Genomic DNA, 21,089 nt, shown 5'->3' with positions numbered 1-21,089 from the left:
GGTCAGCTCAAAGGTCAGTGGTTCAGCTCCGCTGAAAGATTTGAAAACCCTCTGGAGCCGCTCAACCCTGTGCTAGAGGCTCTCTAGGTGTCCCAATGGGCTCCATAGCAACAGGCGTGTCTTCCCCGCCCGTAAACCCGGGTGGCTGCAACTTCACCTCCGCCCCGCAGGCCGTTCCCATCCCGGTCCCGGCGGGGAGGGCGGAAGTCCGGGCAGTGACCTTCCGCAAGATGGCGCAGGCGGCTTCCGGGGCTAGTGCGGCGGCGCGGACGCCGCGTGCCCTCTGACCTGCTGGCAGCCGACGGAGGGGAGCCGGGCGCCGCCATATTGGCTGTTGTCCTGTGAGGGGAGCGGCGGCGGCGGCGACGGGAGTGGAGCGAGGTCGCGGCGCTAGCAGCAGCATGACTCGGAGGCGGAGCAGGACGAGCGGCGGCGCGGGCCGGCGCGAGCGGGCGCGGGTGCCGGGGCCGCAGAAGCCCCAGGCGCCCGAGCCGCCGCCGCCGCCGCCGAGCCTGGAAGCGGGAGCGGGTGCCGGGCCCCCGGAGGCGCGGGCGCCGGCCGAGCCCGACCACGACGGCCGCAGGGAGGAAGGGGAGCCCAAGCTGACGCCCGGCGCGCAGGTAGGCGCGAGCGAAGCGACTCTGGCTGCTGGGGCGCTTTGGCATCCCGGGAGCGGGGCCGGGGCGCGGGGGGCGCGGGACCAGGCTCCCCGGGCGGGGGCCGGAGCCCGGAGCCCACTCCCAGGCCCGAGGCAGGACTTTCCTCCTCCGAGGCGGGCGGCCAGGCTGCACCCCTCGTTCCAAAGCCGAGGCTCGGCCCGGCCTCCTGAGACCACCCTGAAAGCTGCCGCCGCCGCCGCCGCCGGGCTGGAGCGGAGACTTCGCGATCTGCCCCGACACGCACACGGGCCCCCTCGGCTGGGGGGCCAGCTCGGCCCCCTGGCCCCTCACCTCCCCCTGGGCCTACCTGCTTCCCACCCACAGGCCTCGGGGGGCGGCCCTGGGCGCTGGGCCCTGGGAGCAGCTCCACCCCTTCCCTTCCCTGCACCGCCTGCAGCCGCTGCCCCCTCAGCAGCTGTGCCCCCAGCATTTGTCTCCTGGGCCTCCCCGCAGCCAGCCCCGCTGGCTTCCCTGAACAAGGGCAGGGCTCCCGCACCGAGGTGGACCCCCAGCAAAAGCAGCCCTTTCTCCCCTCCCTCTCCGGGGCCCACCCCGACCCCCGGGCTCCGCCAGCCTGCCGAGAACGAGCAGTAGGAGCAGTCCCCCAAGCTGTCCGCTTGCCACCTGGAGGAAGGTCACTTTTTCTTTAGAGTGAAGGAGATCATGGGAGGCACCCTGCCGGCCGGGGAGGCCTGGGCTGCAGTTGCCGCGGGAGGGTCTCTGCACCCCGGGGTGGGTGGCTCCCCCCCCCCCTAAGCTTTGCGCTGACAAAAGAGTTTTGAGTTGGTGTTTTGGCTGAGCCTGCCAAGGAAGGCAGGCTCCTGCAGGAGACTTGGAGGGTCGGATGCAGCGCCGGATGAGGATGAGGCGTGGCGGAAGATGCGTTTGGCTCTGCAGACACTGCATCGGGCAGCAGGGGACTCTGGGAGGCTGGTGCAGCCAGAAGGCATGGCTCTTGACAGCTTTCTAGTAGAATCTCTGGAATTGTGCATGTGAGTGGGGATGTCATTTGGGGTACTGTTCCCAGTAAGCCTTCCCTGACCTCCCCAGTTGCGTCAGGTGCCCCCTCTCTACCCCCCGCAGCCCTCTGTGCTTCCCTCTGGTAGCACTCCCTATTCTGTGATGAACCGTTCCGTGGCTGTGTCTGTCCCCCCGCCCCGTCCTTTGCTCTGGACTGTGAACTCCACAAGGGCATAGACTGTATCATCTCTCTCTCGGATCCTCTCCATGCCTAGTCCAGGGCTCTGCTGACCCAGAGTAGGCATTAGCCAGGTGAATGAGAGAGGAAATGAAGCAGTGGAGAACCTGTGCTGATTGGAACCCAGTTTTGAAGCTGGTCTCCTTTGTGTCTCAGCTCACAATGAGGTTTTAAGTTCATGACTATCTCACTGAGCGAGTGTCAGGGTTAGCATCTTCCTCTCACCTCCTGTCCTGGGCTGAGCCTAGTTTTAGGGATATGCCAACCCCCAGGTTAAACCCCCCCCCCAGGTCTAGGGTGGGACCCAAAGCTAGTTCTCCTCTCCGGCCTTCTCTTCCTCCTGCCTCCTTTCAAACCCCCCATCTCCCCAGTGCTGTTATCCAGAGGGGGGAAGTGGGGAGGGGAGAACAAGCATCTGCTGTCTGCCCTTTCACTCCGCCCAGTGCTTAAGGGTCCCTGCCATGTCCAGTTCCACTCCACCCAGCCTGTAGCTTGCATTGCACAGAGAAGCCAAAACAACCTAGGTGACAGCTTACCCATTCAGCTTGCATTCAACCCAACCCATTCAACTTTCTGACACCTAGGCTCCTGCTTGTTGTCTGCTCTGCTCCACTGCTTGATCTGCCCATTTATTCATGTATTCATGCCAGGCACTTTGACACATAGCTTACTTCGAATCTTCTCACCACCTCAGCCTTGAGCACAATGGTAATGCATTCATTACTAGTGCAATGGTTCGGTTTTTCCACACAAACTCAGAATGCAGGACCATGTCTGTCACCATCATCCCCTGTGCCTACTGATTAGCAAATGTTAATGAGCTGAAGGTTGTAATGATAAAGGCCCCATTTTACAGATGAAGAAACAGAAATCCAGACTAAATATTTACCCTGAATAACTCCCACTATCAATCTTGGGCCAAACAGAAAAAGAAGACGCTCTTAAGTACTTTGGGGAATTTAACCAGTCTTTTCTCTTTTTTTCCTTCTTCACTAAGGCCACAAAAGGGTGCACAAACTGACAAACTCTCCTTCCTGATTGGGTCCCACTCTCTTGCTGAGGGGTCTAAATGCCAGAAGCAGGCTTTTACGCCCTGGTCAAAAGCACTGGCTGAAAGGGTTGGGGTCAGTCACTTTTATGCCCATAGGTGACTTTTAGTGAGGATCCTCTGGGTTCCACCGCCACTCGTAACTCTGTCTTATGTACAGAGTGGGAAAGTAAGGTGAGACCCAGTGTCACATACCAAACTTCAGACAAAGATAGGAAAGAGGGCCACTTCTAGTCCACAGACATAAATGTTCCAGCTTATGTTTTGTTTGGTTTAATTTGAGCTACTATTTTAACAATCTGAAGATTTCCTATAGGTCTGGCTTTGTGCTTTCTCTGAGAACTCTGAAAATCTGCTGCTGCTGGACATCCATCCCCTCACCACCACCAACCCCCACCACACAGGGCAGTAATCTAGACTCTGAGAAGTATCTGCTCCTTTTAGACGGCCTGTGTTCCTGAGGCTGTTTCTCATCCATCCAATACCCTTCACTCGTTGGCACAACCTGTACACATTTCATAAGAGCTGGTTAAAGGCTCTCGGGAGCCCTGGGGCCTGGTGGGTTACGCGTTGGGTTGCTAACCACAAGGTCAGTAGTTCAAGCTTACCAACCACTCAATGGGAGAAAGATGAGGTAGCCGGCTTCGATAAAGATTTACAAATGGAAACCTTGTGAACAGTTCTATACTGCCTCTGGTCACTCACTGTAAGTCAGAATGGACTTTGTGGCCCTGAGTTTGGTTTGCTTTTTTTTTTTCTTTTTTAGAAATAATACATATTTTTATTAGTTAGGATTTAGTACCTTTATCGGATCATTCCATATTTCAATCACATCAAGTAGAATTGTCCAATTGCTACCACAATCAGTTTTCAACCATTCTTTTTCTATATGGACTCCTTGAATCATATTCCCACTGCACCAACTTCACCTTGCCCCATAGTATATGGTTTTGTTTACATGAGTACTCACTATTTTATATAATAAACTAACCTAGAAATAACAATTACTTTTACATTCCTGAAAAGCAAGTTTATTTACCTACAGTTAATATTTCTTTTTTTTTTTAATCTGATTTGCTTTTTTGGCATACATTTACATGCAGGGCCTTGAACTAATTCACTGCTATGGGGCCAATTCTGATTCAACAATCCCATAGGACAAAGCAGAACTGCCCCTGTGGGTTTCCAAGGCTTTATGTCTTTACACAGCCTCATCTTTCTTCACTAGATTGGCTGGTGGGTTAGAACCGGTAATATTGTGTGGTTAGCAGTTCAGTGCTATGCCACCAGAGCACCTCCTGAGCTAAATGGAACCAAAAAAGCCTCATTTCCAATTGTTTTCAGGCAGCTAAGCTACATTGATTTGTTCACCAAGAACCCAGGCACACACACACACCTACTTATTTACTTCACAAGAAAACAAATAATTACTGTTTATTGGTGAAAAAGATGGAACGTGAGACATCTAAAAACTGTCAAAGAAGGTAATAGGGAATAACGGCCATAACTGTGGGTTGAACTCTCAACTAGCCACCTCTTACCTTGTAGTCCTGGGCAACTTTCTCTGCCCTTCCTAGCCTCTTTGGAAAGGAATCGCAAGAGAATGTGAAGCTTTTAAATGGTCTATGTTCTAGCACAAAGAGGCTTCTCAAGTCCAAGTGGAAGTGGGAGGCTGCTGTGTGGCCATCTCTGCCCAGGTGGCCAGCCAAAGCTTGCATGTTCTCACCTGTTCACGCCGGCTGGCTGTTGTTAAGTATCTCCTGGGGCCCTCATCTTTGTAAGCCAGGTCCGCACTCAGTAACCTGGCGCCCCCACCCCAGGAGACTTTCCAGAATGAAAACTAGCGGTTAGTAGGAGCTGAACTCATGTTACGCTTCTGCACCTCTTACTCCTCTCCCCCCTCCGATCTCTCCTAGTATCTCCCAGGACTGAGCCAGACTGGTTAGAGGAACTCCAGAGAGAGCTGGCTTCCCCACTACTCAGAGTAAGCCTGCCTCCTCAAGGCATCAGAGCAAAATATCAGTCTCTTTATGAAGCCCATCTCATTATGTTTCAGCAAGCATTCAATTACCTCTATTAGGGATACAGAGACGGATGAGATAGTTCCTGTCTTGGAGGGCCTCCACCTTAGAATCCTGCCCGCCTGCCCTGCTTTCATTGTAAGTGAATGGAATGACACTGAAGGGTCCCTGCCCCTGACTTAGCAAACCAAGAAACTCGTTATGTAGAAAAGCCAAAAACACTTTAAAAATACTCCATTCAGATTTTTAAATTTTCATTTCCTTAGCATATCACAGAGCAATGTGTTTTATTACCATGTCTGATATCCAGATGGGCCTAGATTTAGAAGCCTACTGCCCTGACTTGCTGCAGTGAGACTTCCTAGATGCTTGGAAAGCAAGGGCTATGCTTTGTTCATCTGTTGGGTGTTATACATGGTCCATAGGTGCTGAATAAATGTCCAACCAAATTATAACAAAAGGTACGCTCCGGCCACTTTATTCTTAGCTGTTCCCACTGCTTGGCCAGGCTAGCAGCCATTCATTTCTCTAGGATGTATGTTTTCGGAGCTTCCTCTTGCCTGGCATCCACAAGTGCTTCAGACACTAACCAACACCTGATCCATGCAAGCCCTGTGTTAGCTGAGAATGCACAAGTGAGTCTGATGAGTTGCCTATGGTGCAGAGAACGTGTATATGAGCAACTGCAATAAAGCTAGGTAATGGAATAGAATTGGCATCCTCCAAGTTAAGATTCAAATTCTAGACCCTAGCAATGGCCTTTGTTTTTTCTTCCTCTTATGTTTTGTCATCAATAAAATGACAGTGAGCCCCTAGGATTCGTGTTAGGGTAAACAAGTAAGCGTGCCAAGTGCTGAGCACAGTAGCGGCCATAGTTGTGATAAGTGCTTCAAAGATGATGCACAGCTGTGGTGCTCTAGATAGCTTCTCAGCTGAATCTTCAAGGATGAGTTGTTCCTCCAGAGGTGGGAGAAGAAGGTCTAAACGAAAGAAGTGACAGATACAAAGACTGTGGCAAGGAACTGGCCAACTCATTTGGAGGGTGGGGGCGCTGAACTAGAGAGGTTAGCAGGGATCTTGAAACCCACATGGAAACGTTTGGACTTGATCTTGCAGGGATTGAGATGACGAGGGAAGATTTTCCGAAGGGAGGTAGTCATGATGTGCTCCACTAATTTCCCTGATAGCCTGTGAAGAAGCACTTGCCTGGGAGAGGCATCTGATTGTGGGACACCCCCTCTCCCTCCCTGGAGGGGGTGGGGGATTGGTATGGGACGGGGCCACTAATCATCAGAATTCCCTGGACTGGGCCAGTCTTGTCCCTGACCTACAGAACAGCTGCCCCAGACCTAGAACCCAGGAATCTTGTTGAATTGCCCTGGGAGATTCTGTGAGCCCAGGTTTGTGGAAGCTGTGGGGACCTTTGCCAGGAGAGACCTATGAAATTCTTGGAAGAACTGGTCTTCCCAGGGGGAACTTTTCCATAAGCAGTACCAGAAACAAGCTTTGTTTTTAAAGAAAACTTTCCCTAGTTCTTCTGTGGTTCTCCTGTTACTGACACCCTCCAACGGCTAACCTTCCAATGCATCCTCCTGCCCATTGCATGCTGCTGCTCCCGCCAAAGGACTGGGGTAAAGAGAACATCGAGACACAGACGCTGTCCTTGAAAAGCTCACATTGTTGTGGCAAAGACATCTGTCAACAGCTGGAATGCAGGCAGTGCGCACCAGTCCTAGAGCAGTAGACAGCTGCCATCAGTCAAGTCAACTCCAGCTCATTGTAACTTCACGGACAACAGACGAAGCGGTGCCCCGCCCTGCGTCACCTTCACAATCACAGTCTATTAGTGTGGATGTTAAGTTCTATTACCAGGTTTTTAACTCAAATAGTATGCATCTAAAAACCTCCCCTTTACCCCCTACTCCCCCCAGAAATAACAAACTTGCCGGTCCTTGCGTGTTAATTTCCTATGCAGATTATATGGGGAAAGTATAGTATAGAGATATATTAATTTGGGTGGGGGGGGAGGATTATGAGATCCAGAACAAAGCACAGTTTATTCAGCCTGTGGCTTAGAGCGGATGTACACCTATTCTGAGTCTACACTGAATAGAGGACGAGGGGAGGGAGCAGCACGAGTGAAGGTGTGAGTAGCACGCGCCTTAGGGGGAAGAAATGGTGAATGGACCTTCGAGGCAAGATGTGTGCCAAAGCAGGCAAGCAGGCGGTGGAGAGGCACCCTCACATCCTGGGAGGGCCCATGTGGGCACCTTCAGCTCTCTCCAGCTCTGGGCCCAGGCTTCCCCCCTCATCCTTCAACTCCAGGCAGCTCCCATCTGTAGCTAACCCTGCTACAATTCCGTAGACCACAGCAGCCTAAACTTTGTCCGCTCAAGACTCCTTTTTTGCTCCAGAAATTTGTAACCTGGGCATGTGCTGTCAGAAACACCTCGGCTTCATTACAGGTCTGGTTTTGAATGGATGTTTTGGTCGTTGGACTTTCAGAAAACTTGCACTGTTGCCAAATGTTTTGCAACCACCCACCCACCCCCATTCAGTTATATTACTCACAGTTTAGGAAGGTTTGCTATAAACCAATTTCCCCTTCTAACTACCCAAGTTGTTTAGCTCCTCAGCCTCCTGCCCTCCCACCTCCTTTCCAGATAAATAGATCTAATCATACTGAAAATATTAGATCTATTTATCTGCTTTGAAAAGTGATACAAGAAAACGAGGGCAGGAAAAGGGGTTCTACGGGACTGCAAACACTGAAGGGCCTTACTTAGGACGTTGCTGCAGAAAGCCTGGGCTTGGGGGTTCAAAGAAGCCCTGTAAGTTGCTTGTTCAGTTCTCTGTCCTGTGCTTCAAGTAATCATTTTGGATTGGGCAAGTCTCACTTAGTAAGTTTCCCTGTCATTTCTTCCAGGGCAGAAGAGGAAAGAAACTAACGGGTATTGAGCACCTACTGTGTGCCAGACCCAGGCCAGGTACTTTACATAATTTATTTCCTTCTGTCCTCATAACTCTGTAAAGTATGGTTTTATTCCCATTTCATAAGTGAGGAAATTGAGGCCCAGAGAAGTTGAGTGATCTAAGATCGCACTGAAAATGGCACAACTGAGATTTGAACTCATAACTCCGTCTTCAAAGCTCATACTCTCACGTTTGAGAAGCCTGTGCTGGGGTTACAGAGTAGTAGGTGGGAGTTTTGCTTGAAGATCTAGGTCAATAAGCACGCAGCTGCTTTGGTTTTCCTTTGAATGCCCAAGAAGCCAGAGCAGTGAGTGAGCTAACCTTGAGGGGCAGAGAATGTCCCCTGAGTTCAAGAGACTCATTGCCCTGGCCTTGGAAGGATCTGCCATTGACTGCCTGGAGCACTGAGGTGGGTTTGTGTCATCTCCCTGAAAATGAACTGCAGCTCTGAGTGCTGGAATTGGAATAGGCTCTGATTCTTCTCCAATGCCCCTCATCTGTGGCTTTGCTTTCATTGTGTAGCGTGTTGGGGAAGGGACTGGTCCGGCTGTTCCAAATTCTGTCCTTTGTGTAGAGCAGCTGAGACATGAGCCAAATGGGCTTTAACCACTCGCTTATTTAGTCATTGCCCAACTGCCTGTTTTGTGCCAGGCCCAAGTCAAGCCGAGGTCCTGGGGCCACTTCATTGACCAAGATCCATTCCCTGTTCTCAAAATTTTTAGCAGGTAGAATACATCCAAGACATAATGTGGGTAGGTGCTTTGCTGAAAGATTTAGTTTTACCTTGGCCCAACAAACACATCACTGATCTGTGATCAGGGTCTTAGGGGAGAAGTAGGAATTTACTGTGGGCTTAAGTGGGGGGTTGAGGGCACAAAGTCTTGAAGTTTGAATGGCCAAGAAGCAGCATGACTAGAGCTTAAAGGTCTCACTCAGGCGTTAGAGTGGAAGGGAAGAATGGAGAGGTCAGCTACAGCCAAGTCATGAATGCCGAAGGGTAGTGGTTACCATTGTGATTTGCTTGCAAGCTGTTAGTTAGCAGTATTCAGCGAGGGTGCTTGGCCCAGATGGTGGTAGCAGGAGCAGACCGAACTATTGAGGGATGAAGCAAGGAAAGAAGAGCTACAAGCAGGCAATCACAAACTAAGTAAGGTGTGGGAGAAGTACCATACATTGAAGCTTTTGTTCCATAGTGAAGCACGATGTCTTAGTTTGTTTCATTTTATTCCCTGCTTGATCCTCAAAAATGACTACAAAGCAGCCTGGGACATCAATGACCCCTGCACGTGAACTTGTTTGGTTCATGCCTGTGTTCTTAAGGCGGAGCTCTCTGTTGTTGGGTGTGTCCTGTGCATCCAGCACAAGGCTGGCCTCAGGCAGGCCTCCAAGAGTGTGGATTGAAGAAGTGAAGTGACTGGGGTGAGGGCTGAAGTTTATCCTTGTCCCTGCTTCTGGGAGGACCTGCAGCTGCAGTTGCCTTGGTGATGGGGAGGCTCTTGGAATCGGGCACCTTGGGAGTAGAGGACTGTAATGGGACACTTCAGGATCAAATGTGGAACCTATTGCAGGGCAGCTGGCTGGATACAGCACGTGTCTGGGGGAAGTCCTGTACAAACGGCCATGAACTCCTGGGACTAGAGAGAATCCGCGGGAGCAGTGAGAGCAGGTTGAGTGCTGGCACTCAGAGCTGGCTTCAGAGCAGCCCTTGGCTACTTCCTGGTGTGCAGTCCAACTCTTCCCGTGCAGTGCCCAGATTGTGAGCAGAAAGGCTCCCCAGGGAACGATCCAGATGTGCCAATGAGCCATATCACTGCTGCTGACCACAGTTGCTTACCCAGCACCCACTGCAGAACCGTCCCTAAAGAATCTGGGTTCGAGACCCTTCCCGTTGTTCAAAAGTACTGGCGCAGCCCAAAGAGCTTTTGCTTAGGTTGGTTATAGATGTCAACATTTACCCAACTAAGTATTGAAAGTGAGAAAATTTTTAAATCACAGGTTAACATAAATCACCTTTTTTGTGAAAAATAACTATTTCCCCCTAAACCTGTGAAATTAATGGTTCTGTTTGTTTGGGTACATTTCTTTTCTTTTTTGGTCTGACTTCATAAAATAAAACTGGATTCTCATATATACTCCTGCATTCAATCTGTCGCAGTGTGTTGTTTTGGTCAAAGGATATAACCCAAAAAGCCCAGCCTCACGCAGATATGTAAAGGAACAGGGAGTAGAATTTTATTAGTCTCTTCAGGTGATTGTAGATATTCTTAGCAATACGGAATCTGAGCCCAAGTCAGTGACTTGTTTACACTCAGTTGCATGAAAGCCCCGTAGTCTTCCTTGCACTTGGCATAGATCTTTTACTCACCTGTTTTTGTGACATACTTTGATCATTTGGAAAATCGGTTCATTGCTGAGTTTTACAGATCTTCCGAATGCCCCATCTGATTTTCCAATATCAAAGTATAGCGTTTATGATAATCACCCTCAATTTTATCAGGAACATCTTTAAGTGTTGGGAAGCTGTCAGGCTCAGGATGGTGGATACACATGCTTAGGAAGTCCTTTCCCTGAGAAATGCTACTTCCTTATTGGACACAAACACTGTCCGTTGTCATCCCGGAAGTAACAGGCTCATTTTGTTCGTTTTTGAGAAAATGTCTCCCAAATACCCTGAGTCTGACTAACGGGGCTTGTCTGACAGTGCTCTTTCAAGTGAGAATTGTATCTTGGGGTGAGAAATGGCTAACACAACTTGGTCCCACGCATGCTTTTGTGCAAGGCACCCCAGGCGCTGGTGGACTGCGCACGTCCTTGCGCTTGCGTCCCCTCCTTAGCACCGTGACACGGAGCAACCCTGTGCGGACTGTCCGGGCAGTACATCTTTACAGCAGCAGATAGCCCAGGTTGAACCACCAGCCTGGCAGTGAGTGGCCCAGGGCATTCCTGACAGCACCACCAGAGCTCCTGGGAGAGTTAAAAAGTAAATTCTGGAGAAAAATTGGGTGCATTTTCTCATGTTTACTTCTTCGTCAAGGCTTTTTATATGTAGAATCATGAGTTCATGGCATTGAGGACTGCAGTGATCACCAGGGGTCCCTTCTGTGCCACTACCTTGCTTGGTGTTAAACCCAAACTCGCTGCCATTGTGTACAGCCAAGTGCCCAGCGAAGCCAGTAGAGGGCTTCTGAGACTGAGTCTTTATGGAAGCACACAGCCTCCTCTTCCATGGAGTAGCAGGTGGGTTGGACTGCTGACCTTTCATGAACAGCCCCTCGCCTGACCCATAGCACCACTAGGGTTTCTTTGATCTATGTTAAGGCACTCGTATAATTATTAACATAGTGTAAAAGGTAATTAACATCTTCAGATCATCAAAATATTCTTTACCTCAGGTCCACGGGCCACACTTTGCTATTCCATGTCCTTGATCTACAATGCTTTGAAATCATCCCCCCCCCAGTGCACATCCTTGCCCTCACCATTTTAAAATGAAACTTCTCCAGTGTCAGTGTGACTGAGACCCAGACAGCACATCTATGTCATTGAGTGTTTGAAAGAGGGCTGTTTGGACCAACACAAGTAAGCCTGGCTGTGGACAAGCTGCCTTGGGTTTTTTTGTCCTTAAAAAAGTACCCATCACCCTCTTCTCCCAGCAGTGTGGCCGGCTTATAGGCTGCCATCCTCTGCACTGCTGAGTTTTCAGCCCCCAGCTGACCCTTGGCCAGGCACACTGCACAGCTGTTCATGGGTGCTCTGGCCCCCAGGGCCCAGATCCCAACTCTCAGTAAGCCCATTCCTTTTTGGTTCTGCGTTGTACCTCATTGCTACTCCTTTGCATTCCGTACACATCCAGACCCCTATTCCCATTACCTGAATGAGAACTGATTGTTACAAGGTCTGTGATCGGCCAGCTGCATCTCGGCCCTGGAAGGCAGGTGGCAATTTGACGTGTTCTTGTGTGTAGGTCTTCATAGGTACAGCAAATGCTTATAGAGTCCAGTGTACCACCAGAGCCAGGGGCTAAGGAAAATGGTTATCTAGCCAGAGCTGCTGCCTTCACATCTAGCGGGAAAGCCGGCATTGCAGTGAAAGAGTGCAAACGGGGTCTCAAGACCATGCCAAGGTGCGCGGTCTCTAAAGAAGTCCAGCCTCTTCAGCACTTTTCCTAACTAGACACCGGACTTTAGTACGTGAACAGAAAATAAAATGATCGATTGTATGGTCAACTTCCCCTATCTTTGATTTGTTTACATATATATAATATATATTATATATCTATTTCCCCCTAGTTGATCTGGGGAAAACTAGGATGACCTAAGCTTTGGGCCTGATCACATGAGAGAGAACAGATACTAGGTCTACTGACTGCAGTTGCTATTCTCCTCCAACTACAGTGCCTCCGACTTCCTGGCTGCTCTGGCCATGTGAGTGGCGCAGCGGGAGTCCCTGGATGAGTAACCCCAAACTCTCCACCAGAGATTCTGGTTTGGGTCAGAGTATCCTGGGGGATTGAAGCAGAATGATCTCAGCTTTTGGGAGCAGATGCCAAATAAGAGAGACACTATAGCCTTTCTTCTCTTCCTCTTCTGCGCACACCTAGAGCTCTGTCCAGAGAAGCTCTGAAACTCAAGCTGAAGTGAGAAGGAATAATTACGGTAGTCCCAGGGCTGCTGGGTTTCAGAAATAACTTTATCAGACTTTATGATGAAGAAATACGTTTAGCTATTTCATTAATTCAATAAATTTTTATTGAGCTTGTTCTCTGTATGGAAATATGTTGCCACGTGGGAAAAGTACAGCTTGAGAAGAGCATAGTTAAAGCCTAGGTTCTCTGGCCCGTGGGGATGATATAAAGGATCAGGATTGCCAGGAATTGGGGGGATGACAGGAGATTGTTGCCAAAGGGCATTCTGAAGTGAGTGCTTTGTCTGCCAAAGCAAAATCTGAAGTCACAGTGGTATACTGACTGAAAACAATAGCTCTCGGGCCTGTGGTTTCCACCACCCTCTGGCAACTAGGGCAGAGATGATCTAGTCCAAGAGAAAAGACCCCAGGCCCCCAGAACTGCTTGGGCCTAGAATGGACCCATGGATAGTGAATTTAGTAAAGACCGTGGATAAACCATTTGCCATTGTGACTTACTAAGAACAGAACAGTCAAGGGCCTAGATAATAAATAGATTCAGTATCTACTACACAGATCCCTTGAGCTACTTGATTTGTTCTTGAAATGTCACTTAGCCCTCCAGGCAACTTTATGCAATGTAGATGGTATCAGCTCTGCTTCACTTAGGGTTTAATTAGCTTCCCAAGCTCTGTGTCTCTACCTATAACTGGGGAGACAGGCTGCCCTGTAAAGTCACTTCCCTTGATGGCTAATCTCTTTTATTATGTGTACCAGTTTGGCTCAAGGGAGAGGCACATTATTCCCATGAACTGCAGGCAACTCTATAATTAATGTCTTCCATTCTTGGGTTTAGAATCTTGAGTTTGGGTAGAAGTTCAAAAGGGGAGATGATCCTTCTCAGTGGAAAGTAGTCATTTCGAGCCAGGTCTCAAGTTGACTTAGCTGTTACTGCCTAGCTGGCCTATGGCCTGTGCCTAGACTCTTGGCTGTCAAGTGAGGGATCCAGAAAAGAATCAGGCCTGTTGCCTACCTTCTAGGAAGCACATTTTAGGAGGCAAGACAAAGATGCAGGTTAATAAATTACATGCAAGGCACAGATGCTATAGTAAAGGCACAGTGAGTTGAGGGGATCTGAGGGAGGAGAGATGACTTAGAAGAGGGATTCGGTAGGAGTTGAGAGAAGGCTGGATTTCAGCGGGGTCTTTAAGCCCTGCCCAGGTGGGGAGGAAGGGAGCTCTCAGCAGAGGATCAAACCCTGTTAGTAAAGTCCTGAGGTGGGAAAGCGCAGGGAATTCTTAGCTCAAGGAGCCATGTCATGAGGTTGAGGACAGAGGTGAAGATGCCTCTAACAAGTCGCCTTAGATTCATGACACATGAGACACAGAGACTGGGTTTTTTAAATGTAGTCAACCCCGATCCTGGTTTTAGGGTGCCATAATGGCACTGTGGCTTAGCCATTGGGCTGCTAACCAAAAGTTGGTAGTCCAAACCCACCACCACTCCAGGGGGAAAAGATGAGGCTATCCCCATGAAGATTTACACTCTGAACTCTGAAACACCTATGGCAGTGGGTCCAACCTTCCTAACGCTGAGAACTTTAGTAACAGTTCCTCATGTTGTGGTGACCCCCCCCAACCATAAAATTATTTTCTTTCTTTCTTTAATCATTTTGTTGGGGCTCATACAACTCTTATCACAATCTATACATACATCAATTGCGTAAAGGACATTTGTACATGTGTTGCTCTCATCGTTCCATAAAATTATTTTCGTTGCTACTTCATAACTAATTTTACTACAGTTATGAATTGGGTGACCCCTGTGAAAGGGTCATTTGACACCCCCACCCCCCACAGGGTTCGCGACCCACAGGTTGAGAACTGCTGCCCTATGGGCTATTGTTTCCAGTTGCCCCACTGTGCTAATGATTAGTGCCATCTAGTGAAGACCCTGGTGGTGTTGTAGGTTTGAGGTTGGGTTGCTAACCTAAAGGTCCACAACTGGAACCCAGCAGCCACTTCAAGACAGAAAGATGAAGCTGTCTCTTCTGTAAAGATTTAGTGTCAGAAGCCTGGAGGAGCACTTTGCACTGTCCTAGAGGTATCACTGTGAGTCTGAGTCGACTCAGTTATTGAATAGCTTATCTGCCTGGCACCTGACTGGGCGTTCATAAAGTTTATTTCTCATAGCCAACCCCATGAATAAAAACTTACTCTTCTCTTACAAATGGAGAAAGGCAGTAAGTAGCACATACCCAGAACCATGCAGCTGGTGCAGGATTCATGCAAAAGTCAATATGGTACCACTTGCTCCCCAGCATCTCCCCAAGTCCAGTCACTGATCACACACTCGACCTACTAGGATTCTGTATTTAGTTTTTTTAATTTGTTTGTTTGTCTTTGCTTGAGAGACAATAGAAACAACTTTTGCACATTACTGGAACATTATGCATTGGAATTCTTGGTTGCAACTACAGAACTACATAAATTATACTTTACAAGCCCTATATAGAATTTCAAGGTTAGTTTTACTTATACAAGTTATCTTATGTAGTGACATTGGAACTTAATACCCAAGTGAAAGTAAGTAAACTCTGTTGTAGTGAAAATCCATGTCCTGATTGCCTTAAGAATACAGTCACTGCCATTCCAGGGAAGGGAGTCAGGGACGGGCCGCCTCTGCTTAGAGTCACTGGCTCCTTGGAGCTGTGGAAACTTTGCTGGCTACAGTTGGAAAAAGACCTCCTTGCCCTTAACTTCTCTAACACCATCCTTCTCAGTCATCCTTTCATCTCTTTCCAAGGGACACTTACTCACCAGGGCTGGGTCCTGGAGGGCTGTCTCCCATCTCAGCTGCTGTTAGCAACTGCCCTGCTCACTGACGTGTGCCCTCGGTGCAGTGTCGAGGCAGGTTCTCACTGGCGTGCGCCCTCTTGTACTCATTCCCAAACTCCTCCTACTGCACAGAGGTTTTCTTCTGCCTCTGGTGCTTCTCGCTGTGCCTTGCCTTTTAAGGAGTCAGGGACCCTGGTCAGTGTGATAACATTAGAGACCCTGATAGAGGTGATTTTATACAAGAAGGACGATGGCATTGGCCTTACTGATAGAGTAAGGATGATGCCCCTTCTTGCGTTGCTCAGACCTTTGCAAAAACCCATTGCTTAGTGGTGGGTCTGTGGAGGGCATGTCAGTGAACTGACCGCTGCTGCAGAACAACACCCCCCACCACCACCCCCCAGTGTCGTGGCTTTGAATGACACCATTGTTTTTCTTGAATCTCTGGAGTGCCTGGGTGTTTCTGCTGCTCTGGGCTGGGCTGAGCTCAGCTGGCCTTTGTGTCTCTGACCAGTGGGGAGCAGATGTAGGTGGTGTAGGATGGCCTCAGCTGAAAGACTCCCGTGCTCTCCCCTTGTCTCTCACTGCCCTCCCACAGTTAGTCTGGTCACGCCCTCATGGCATGACAGAGGTACAAGAGCAAGCAAGCCCAGTCATGCAAGAAAACAAGCGCCAGTGCATACACACTTTGAAACTTTTGCTGACATTCCGTGTTTGCTAACATTCCATTGGCCAAAGAAAATGGCCTTGCCAAACCCAGCATCAGAGTGGGCAGGGCCTATGGAGTAATAGGCTCTAGGAAAGCCATTAATTGGGCCATTAAATGCAATCAGTGTACCAGTCAGTACCCCTTGGTGGGAAAGAAAACCTACAGATTTGTCTTTCTAGGTCAGGTTCGTTCTAGAAGGGAGTGGGAGAAAACCCCGATAGTGATACTGTGTGTTGACCCATGCTACATCCCTGTGATATGGCCAGGCACTGGCTGCTCTGTGTGCAGCGCGCACCACAACTCTGCACGGTAGGTGGAGGACTGGAGCACAGAGAAGTGAAATAACTTGCTCATGGTTACTCGGCTAATAAGTTGTCACACAGGGATCAGAACCATGTCTGTCTGACCCCAAAGCCCAGGTTCTTTTCTCCATGCCTCACTTCCTCTTTGAAGCATCACGTTCTGCTTTACACCCCTCCATTCCCCTTCCCAAGTGCTGCAGTGATCCTAATGGAATTTGGCAAGTCTTCAGGAAACCCACACTCAGCATTGACTGGAAGCTGTGGCCCCTCCTAGACATGCTGGAGAAGGAGGGAACATCTTCTTTTCGACTTTAAAGATTTGGGGGCATCAGGGATTTGCTAGGCATTTGAGCATGGCCTTGGGAGTCAGACTGATGGGAGTTCAAGCCCTAGCTCAACCACTCACTAACTATATAACCTTGGGCAACTTATTTAACTTCTTGACATCTGTTTCTTCATCTTAAAAAAAATGGGAATAATACCACTTAGTTTGCAGAGCTGTTACAAGGACTAAAATTATGTATGAAAGTGCCTAACACAGTGCCTGGCATGTAATAAGTAAAATGAGCATCCCTGTGATTATTTCTAAGTAGAGCCTTTCCCCTCCTGGGAAACCCTGTTTCTGTCTGTTGGACAGGTCCCCCCCACCTCCAGCCAGTCTGTGCAGACTTGCTGCCTGCTGTGCCACCGGGAACGCAAAGGCTGGGAAGAAGGTCCTTCTCAAAATGGACTGGTGTTGCAGGGTGAGAAGCTGCCCCCTGACTTCATGCCAAAGCTCGTCAAGAACCTCCTAGGCGAGATGCCCCTGTGGGTCTGCCAGAGCTGCCGGAAGAGCATGGAGGAAGATGAGAGACAGACAGGTCGAGAACATGCGGTGGCGGTATGTACCTGCGGGGAGAGAGTCCCTGAATGCAGGAGGGCTGCCTCCCTAGAAGTCAGGCTGTCCCTGGCCTCCTGGATGAGAGACTGCTGCGTTGCACTGACACAGCATTACTGGCTTGGGTTCATATTTCAGGGAGGAAGAAAAGCCTTCAGGCTGCCCCTCAGGACTGTCTGCACAGTGCAGAGGCCACTGACCCAGTTGCTTTCTGCTCTGGCCACATGAAAGCCAGTGGGTTGGGTTGAGGGTCTGTGAGGCACTTTAATCAGAAGGCCTCTGAGATCACGCGGGGTCGTCTAAGTTATCCATCTCATGACCATGGCGGCCAGACTTCCTTTGCTTCTCATTCTCCTTTTACCCAGAATTGGTTCAGCTTCAGGACTCCTGGCGTAAAGACCCCCTTTCCTGACCCTTCCGGGAATAGTGGCCAGCTCTCACTATTCCCCAAAGGCCACAGTTCATAGGCAGTCTCTACCGATAGCCACACACTTTACTTGACCATCATTGCCCCTCCTCCATGAGGAGGGCACTGTAACCTGGGAGGAGGGTCTCCCTGGGTGGGCTTAGGCAGCACAGAGCCAACGACGCGGATACTTGGCTGTTCACTTTGTGCCTTTCTCTCCCCCTTCTCCAGATTTCCTTGTCACACACATCCTGTAAATCACAGTCTTGTGGGGGTGACTCTCGTTCCTCTTCGTCCTCCTCCTCTTCATCCTCATCCTCGTCCTCCTCCTGCCACGGGAACTCAGGGGACTGGGACCCCAGCTCATTCCTGTCAGCACATAAGCTCTCGGGCCTCTGGAACTCTCCGCACTCCAGTGGGGCCGTGCCAGGCAGCTCTCTCGGGAGTCCTCCTGCCATACCCGGTGAGTTTCCAAGCTCGAGAGAGCCAGGCCTTGTCTAACAAAGAACTCTTGGCTGAGGGGGGTTGTTGCTGGAAAAGATACGTCTGGGGAACCCATGAATATAGAGAGCTATGGTTTCTACACCACTCGGTGCAAACAAATCAGAAGCTGAGTTAGGATAACAAGTATGAGTGAACGTGTGACGAGTGAAGCACAGTGGGGGGACCAAGACCTTGACCATCCCTGAAACTCTTCTCCTCACAACTGTCGTGGTGCATTCAGCTGTTCTTGGCTCTGACAGCTGGATCCATTAGAGGGCCTGCTGAACACAATCTGAACAGAGGCCTCCAGAAGGACCCTTAGGGAATTAGGGCTTCAGTCCCCAGCTGACCCTGTAGCACGTAGTCATTGTTAGATGCCTGATCCCAGCTCATAAAACCTGCCCAGGCCTGCACCATCCTCCTAATTGTTATGCTTGAGTTTATTGCAGTTTATTGTCCACTCCATTCACTTCATGGGTCTTTCTCTTTTTTACTACCCCTCTACCAAGCACAGTGGCCTTTTACATGGACTGATGCTTAAAACATGTCCAAAGTATGTAAGACGAAGTGTCACCATTCTTGCCTCTCAGGAACATTCTGGCTGTATTTCTGTCAACACAGGTTTGATTGTTCTTCAGGCAGTCCATGGTATTTCAATATTCTTCACCAGCACCATAATTCAAAGACATCCATTGTTCTTTGACCTTCTTCATTTATTGTTCATCTTTTGCATACATATGAGGCTATTGACAATACCATGGCTTGACTAGGATTGATAGGTTGTTTGGGTGACTGAATGCAAACATGATGATCTGCTCTATGAACTCACACCTAATTCACAATGAAAAAATATAAAAGGCAATCACACCATGGCTTGGATCAGGCACACTGTCATTCTCAAGGTGACATCAAGGTAGTGCCTAAGAGGCCTCATTTTCTCTAAAACCCCTGTTCCTATCCATAGGGTGTTGATGATTAGGATGGTTATTAATCAGCTTAATAGCTATACAAACCCTTTTTGGGCACTGAAATAGCCCTTAGAGAACCAGAGGGCAAAGCTCTTGGGTTATTGATTTTTCTGTATCAAATAGGCTTTCCTGTCAGACCTTTAAGAGTTCTACAAAGTGGTGCTGTCCCCAGAACTTGGGAGGGTTCCGCAGTGCCTTATTCTAGAGAGAGCCATTAAAGCTGAAAGCCAGGGCCGCCTGTGTGTCCGTAGGTCCTGTCCTGGGAAGATGCCCTGAGGGACACAGTACTTGCCCTTCGTGCGACAGTAGAACCGACCAGAGGCTTCTTCCACAGACCTGGGAATCACCGAGGCTACGGGGCCTGCAGCACTAAGCAGCTGTATCTAGAAGAGAGGGCTCCTCTGGTCACGGCAGCCAGGGAGCTATGGCAGTGAGCCTTCAGGCGGACCCCACACTGACCCCTTTCTCCCTTCTGCCCACAGGTGAGACTTTCCCCATCTCGGAGCACCACCGGCACTCAGACCTCACAGCCCCTCCTAACAGCCCCACCGGCCACCACCCCCAGCCAGCTCTGATCCCATCTCACCCTGGATCCTTTGGCTCACCGCCCCACCCCCACCTGCTGCCCACCTCCCCGGCAGCGCCCTTCCCTGCCCAGGCTTTCGAGTGCCCTGTTGCCACTGCCGCTGCCCCCCACACCCCAGGGGCATGTCCAAGCCCCCACCTGCCCTCTACCAGCATGCCACTCCTAAAGATGCCCCCACCATTCCCGGGGTGCAGCCACCCCTGTAGTGGGCACTGCAGTGGGCACTGCAGCGGGCCTCTCCTCCCACCGCCAGGCTCTCAGCAGCTCCCCAGCTCTCACAGGTAAGTGCACGCCAGCAATGGACACAGCAGGCTGGCCAGCCTGAGCTAAGACTTGAGGGAAAACTTTAAAGGGTGCCTTTGGGTGTATTATTTTTTAAACAATTCAGAAATGTACAAAGAAAAAAACTTCTCACCGTTTTCGTATTTCTATATCTTAAGTCCATATTCTAAATGTATTTTGGGTAATTATTTTTTTCCCTCTTTATACCCCAGCCAGCCCACCAGTTATCATCAAGTTAATTTCAGCTTCTGGTAGCCTGTGAGAGAAGAGCACTCAATAGCTGGTTATTTTCAGAAGTAGATCACTAGGCCTTTCCTCTAAGGTGTCTCTGGGTAGACTTGAACAACCAACCATTCAGTTAGCAGCCAAGCTCATTAACCCAGTTAAAATTTCCTCATTTAAAAAATCTCCCATTAACCCAGTTAAAATTCTTCAAAAACGTTCAGTGACCACGTATTTTATTGTATAGCACTATCATAATTTATGTTCCCATTCTCCTAATCCTGGATATACAGGCAATTCTAGTTTTTGAGTATTTAAGAAGATGAAATTGTAAAAGCATCCTTGCACCTAGATCTTTCTTTAAATCGGGAATGATAACCCTCACCTATGGTCCTCAGAGTAACTCCCAGTAACCAAATTCTAAGAAAGGCTATATTAGTACATAGTGGACAGATAGAATTCTTTGGGGACAGGCGTATGTTTTGTGTTTGAAACCTGATATGTATATTTTGCAAACACACGCAATGGCTCTCCATATGTATTGCTCACCCCTGGTGCTGACGGTTCTGTAGTTTCACGGTCTCTGCTTTTCCCTCCGCGTTCCATTGTGAGCACTTCCATGGTCCTGGCAGCGCCCTAGCCCGCAGCTGTCGCCAGGGCTAGCATCCACTTAACTGTCCTCCAGTTGCTGAGCACTTGGCGTTCTGACATTTTTAACATGAATAACGTCTCTAAAAATCTCCGTGCCCAAAGGAGAGCTCCTTGGACTAGGTTCCTCACCGTGAAAAACCACCCTCAGTTCAAGTGGGGCTTGTTCTCTTTTTATACCTTGGAAGCGAGTTCTTGATACACATTCAAAATTGCTTTCTGTGTTCTCGGGATGGTTGTAATTTTG

At 49.4% G+C, this 21,089-nt stretch overlaps 1 protein-coding gene across 5 annotated transcripts in view; it reads left to right on the top strand.

Annotated features, from left to right (window-relative positions):
• The first annotated feature begins 208 nt into the window (after positions 1-208).
• FAM193B (family with sequence similarity 193 member B) overlaps positions 209-21,089 on the top strand; it is a 31,751-nt gene continuing 10,870 nt past the window's right edge. For 2 of the 5 annotated variants that reach the window (XM_075542040.1, XM_075542039.1), the window contains exons 1-4: positions 209-620; positions 17,008-17,250; positions 17,885-18,116; positions 19,587-19,971. In XM_075542040.1, coding sequence (XP_075398155.1) covers positions 402-620; positions 17,008-17,250; positions 17,885-18,116; positions 19,587-19,971 — 1,079 coding nt within the window. In that variant the 5' untranslated portion in view covers positions 209-401. Of the gene's footprint in view, positions 621-649; positions 1,652-4,821; positions 5,065-7,852; positions 7,914-17,007; positions 17,251-17,884; positions 18,117-19,586; positions 19,972-21,089 lie in introns of those variants that run through there. The other 3 variants (XM_075542042.1, XM_075542041.1, XM_075542043.1) reach the window with 3 other exon arrangements.

This window comes from Tenrec ecaudatus, chromosome 2 (genome assembly GCF_050624435.1).
Source record: "Tenrec ecaudatus isolate mTenEca1 chromosome 2, mTenEca1.hap1, whole genome shotgun sequence".
In the NCBI taxonomy this organism is placed as follows: domain Eukaryota; kingdom Metazoa; phylum Chordata; class Mammalia; order Afrosoricida; family Tenrecidae; genus Tenrec; species Tenrec ecaudatus.
The sequence above is the reverse complement of the archived record's forward strand: the minus strand, read 5'-3'. Positions and strand labels throughout refer to the sequence as shown.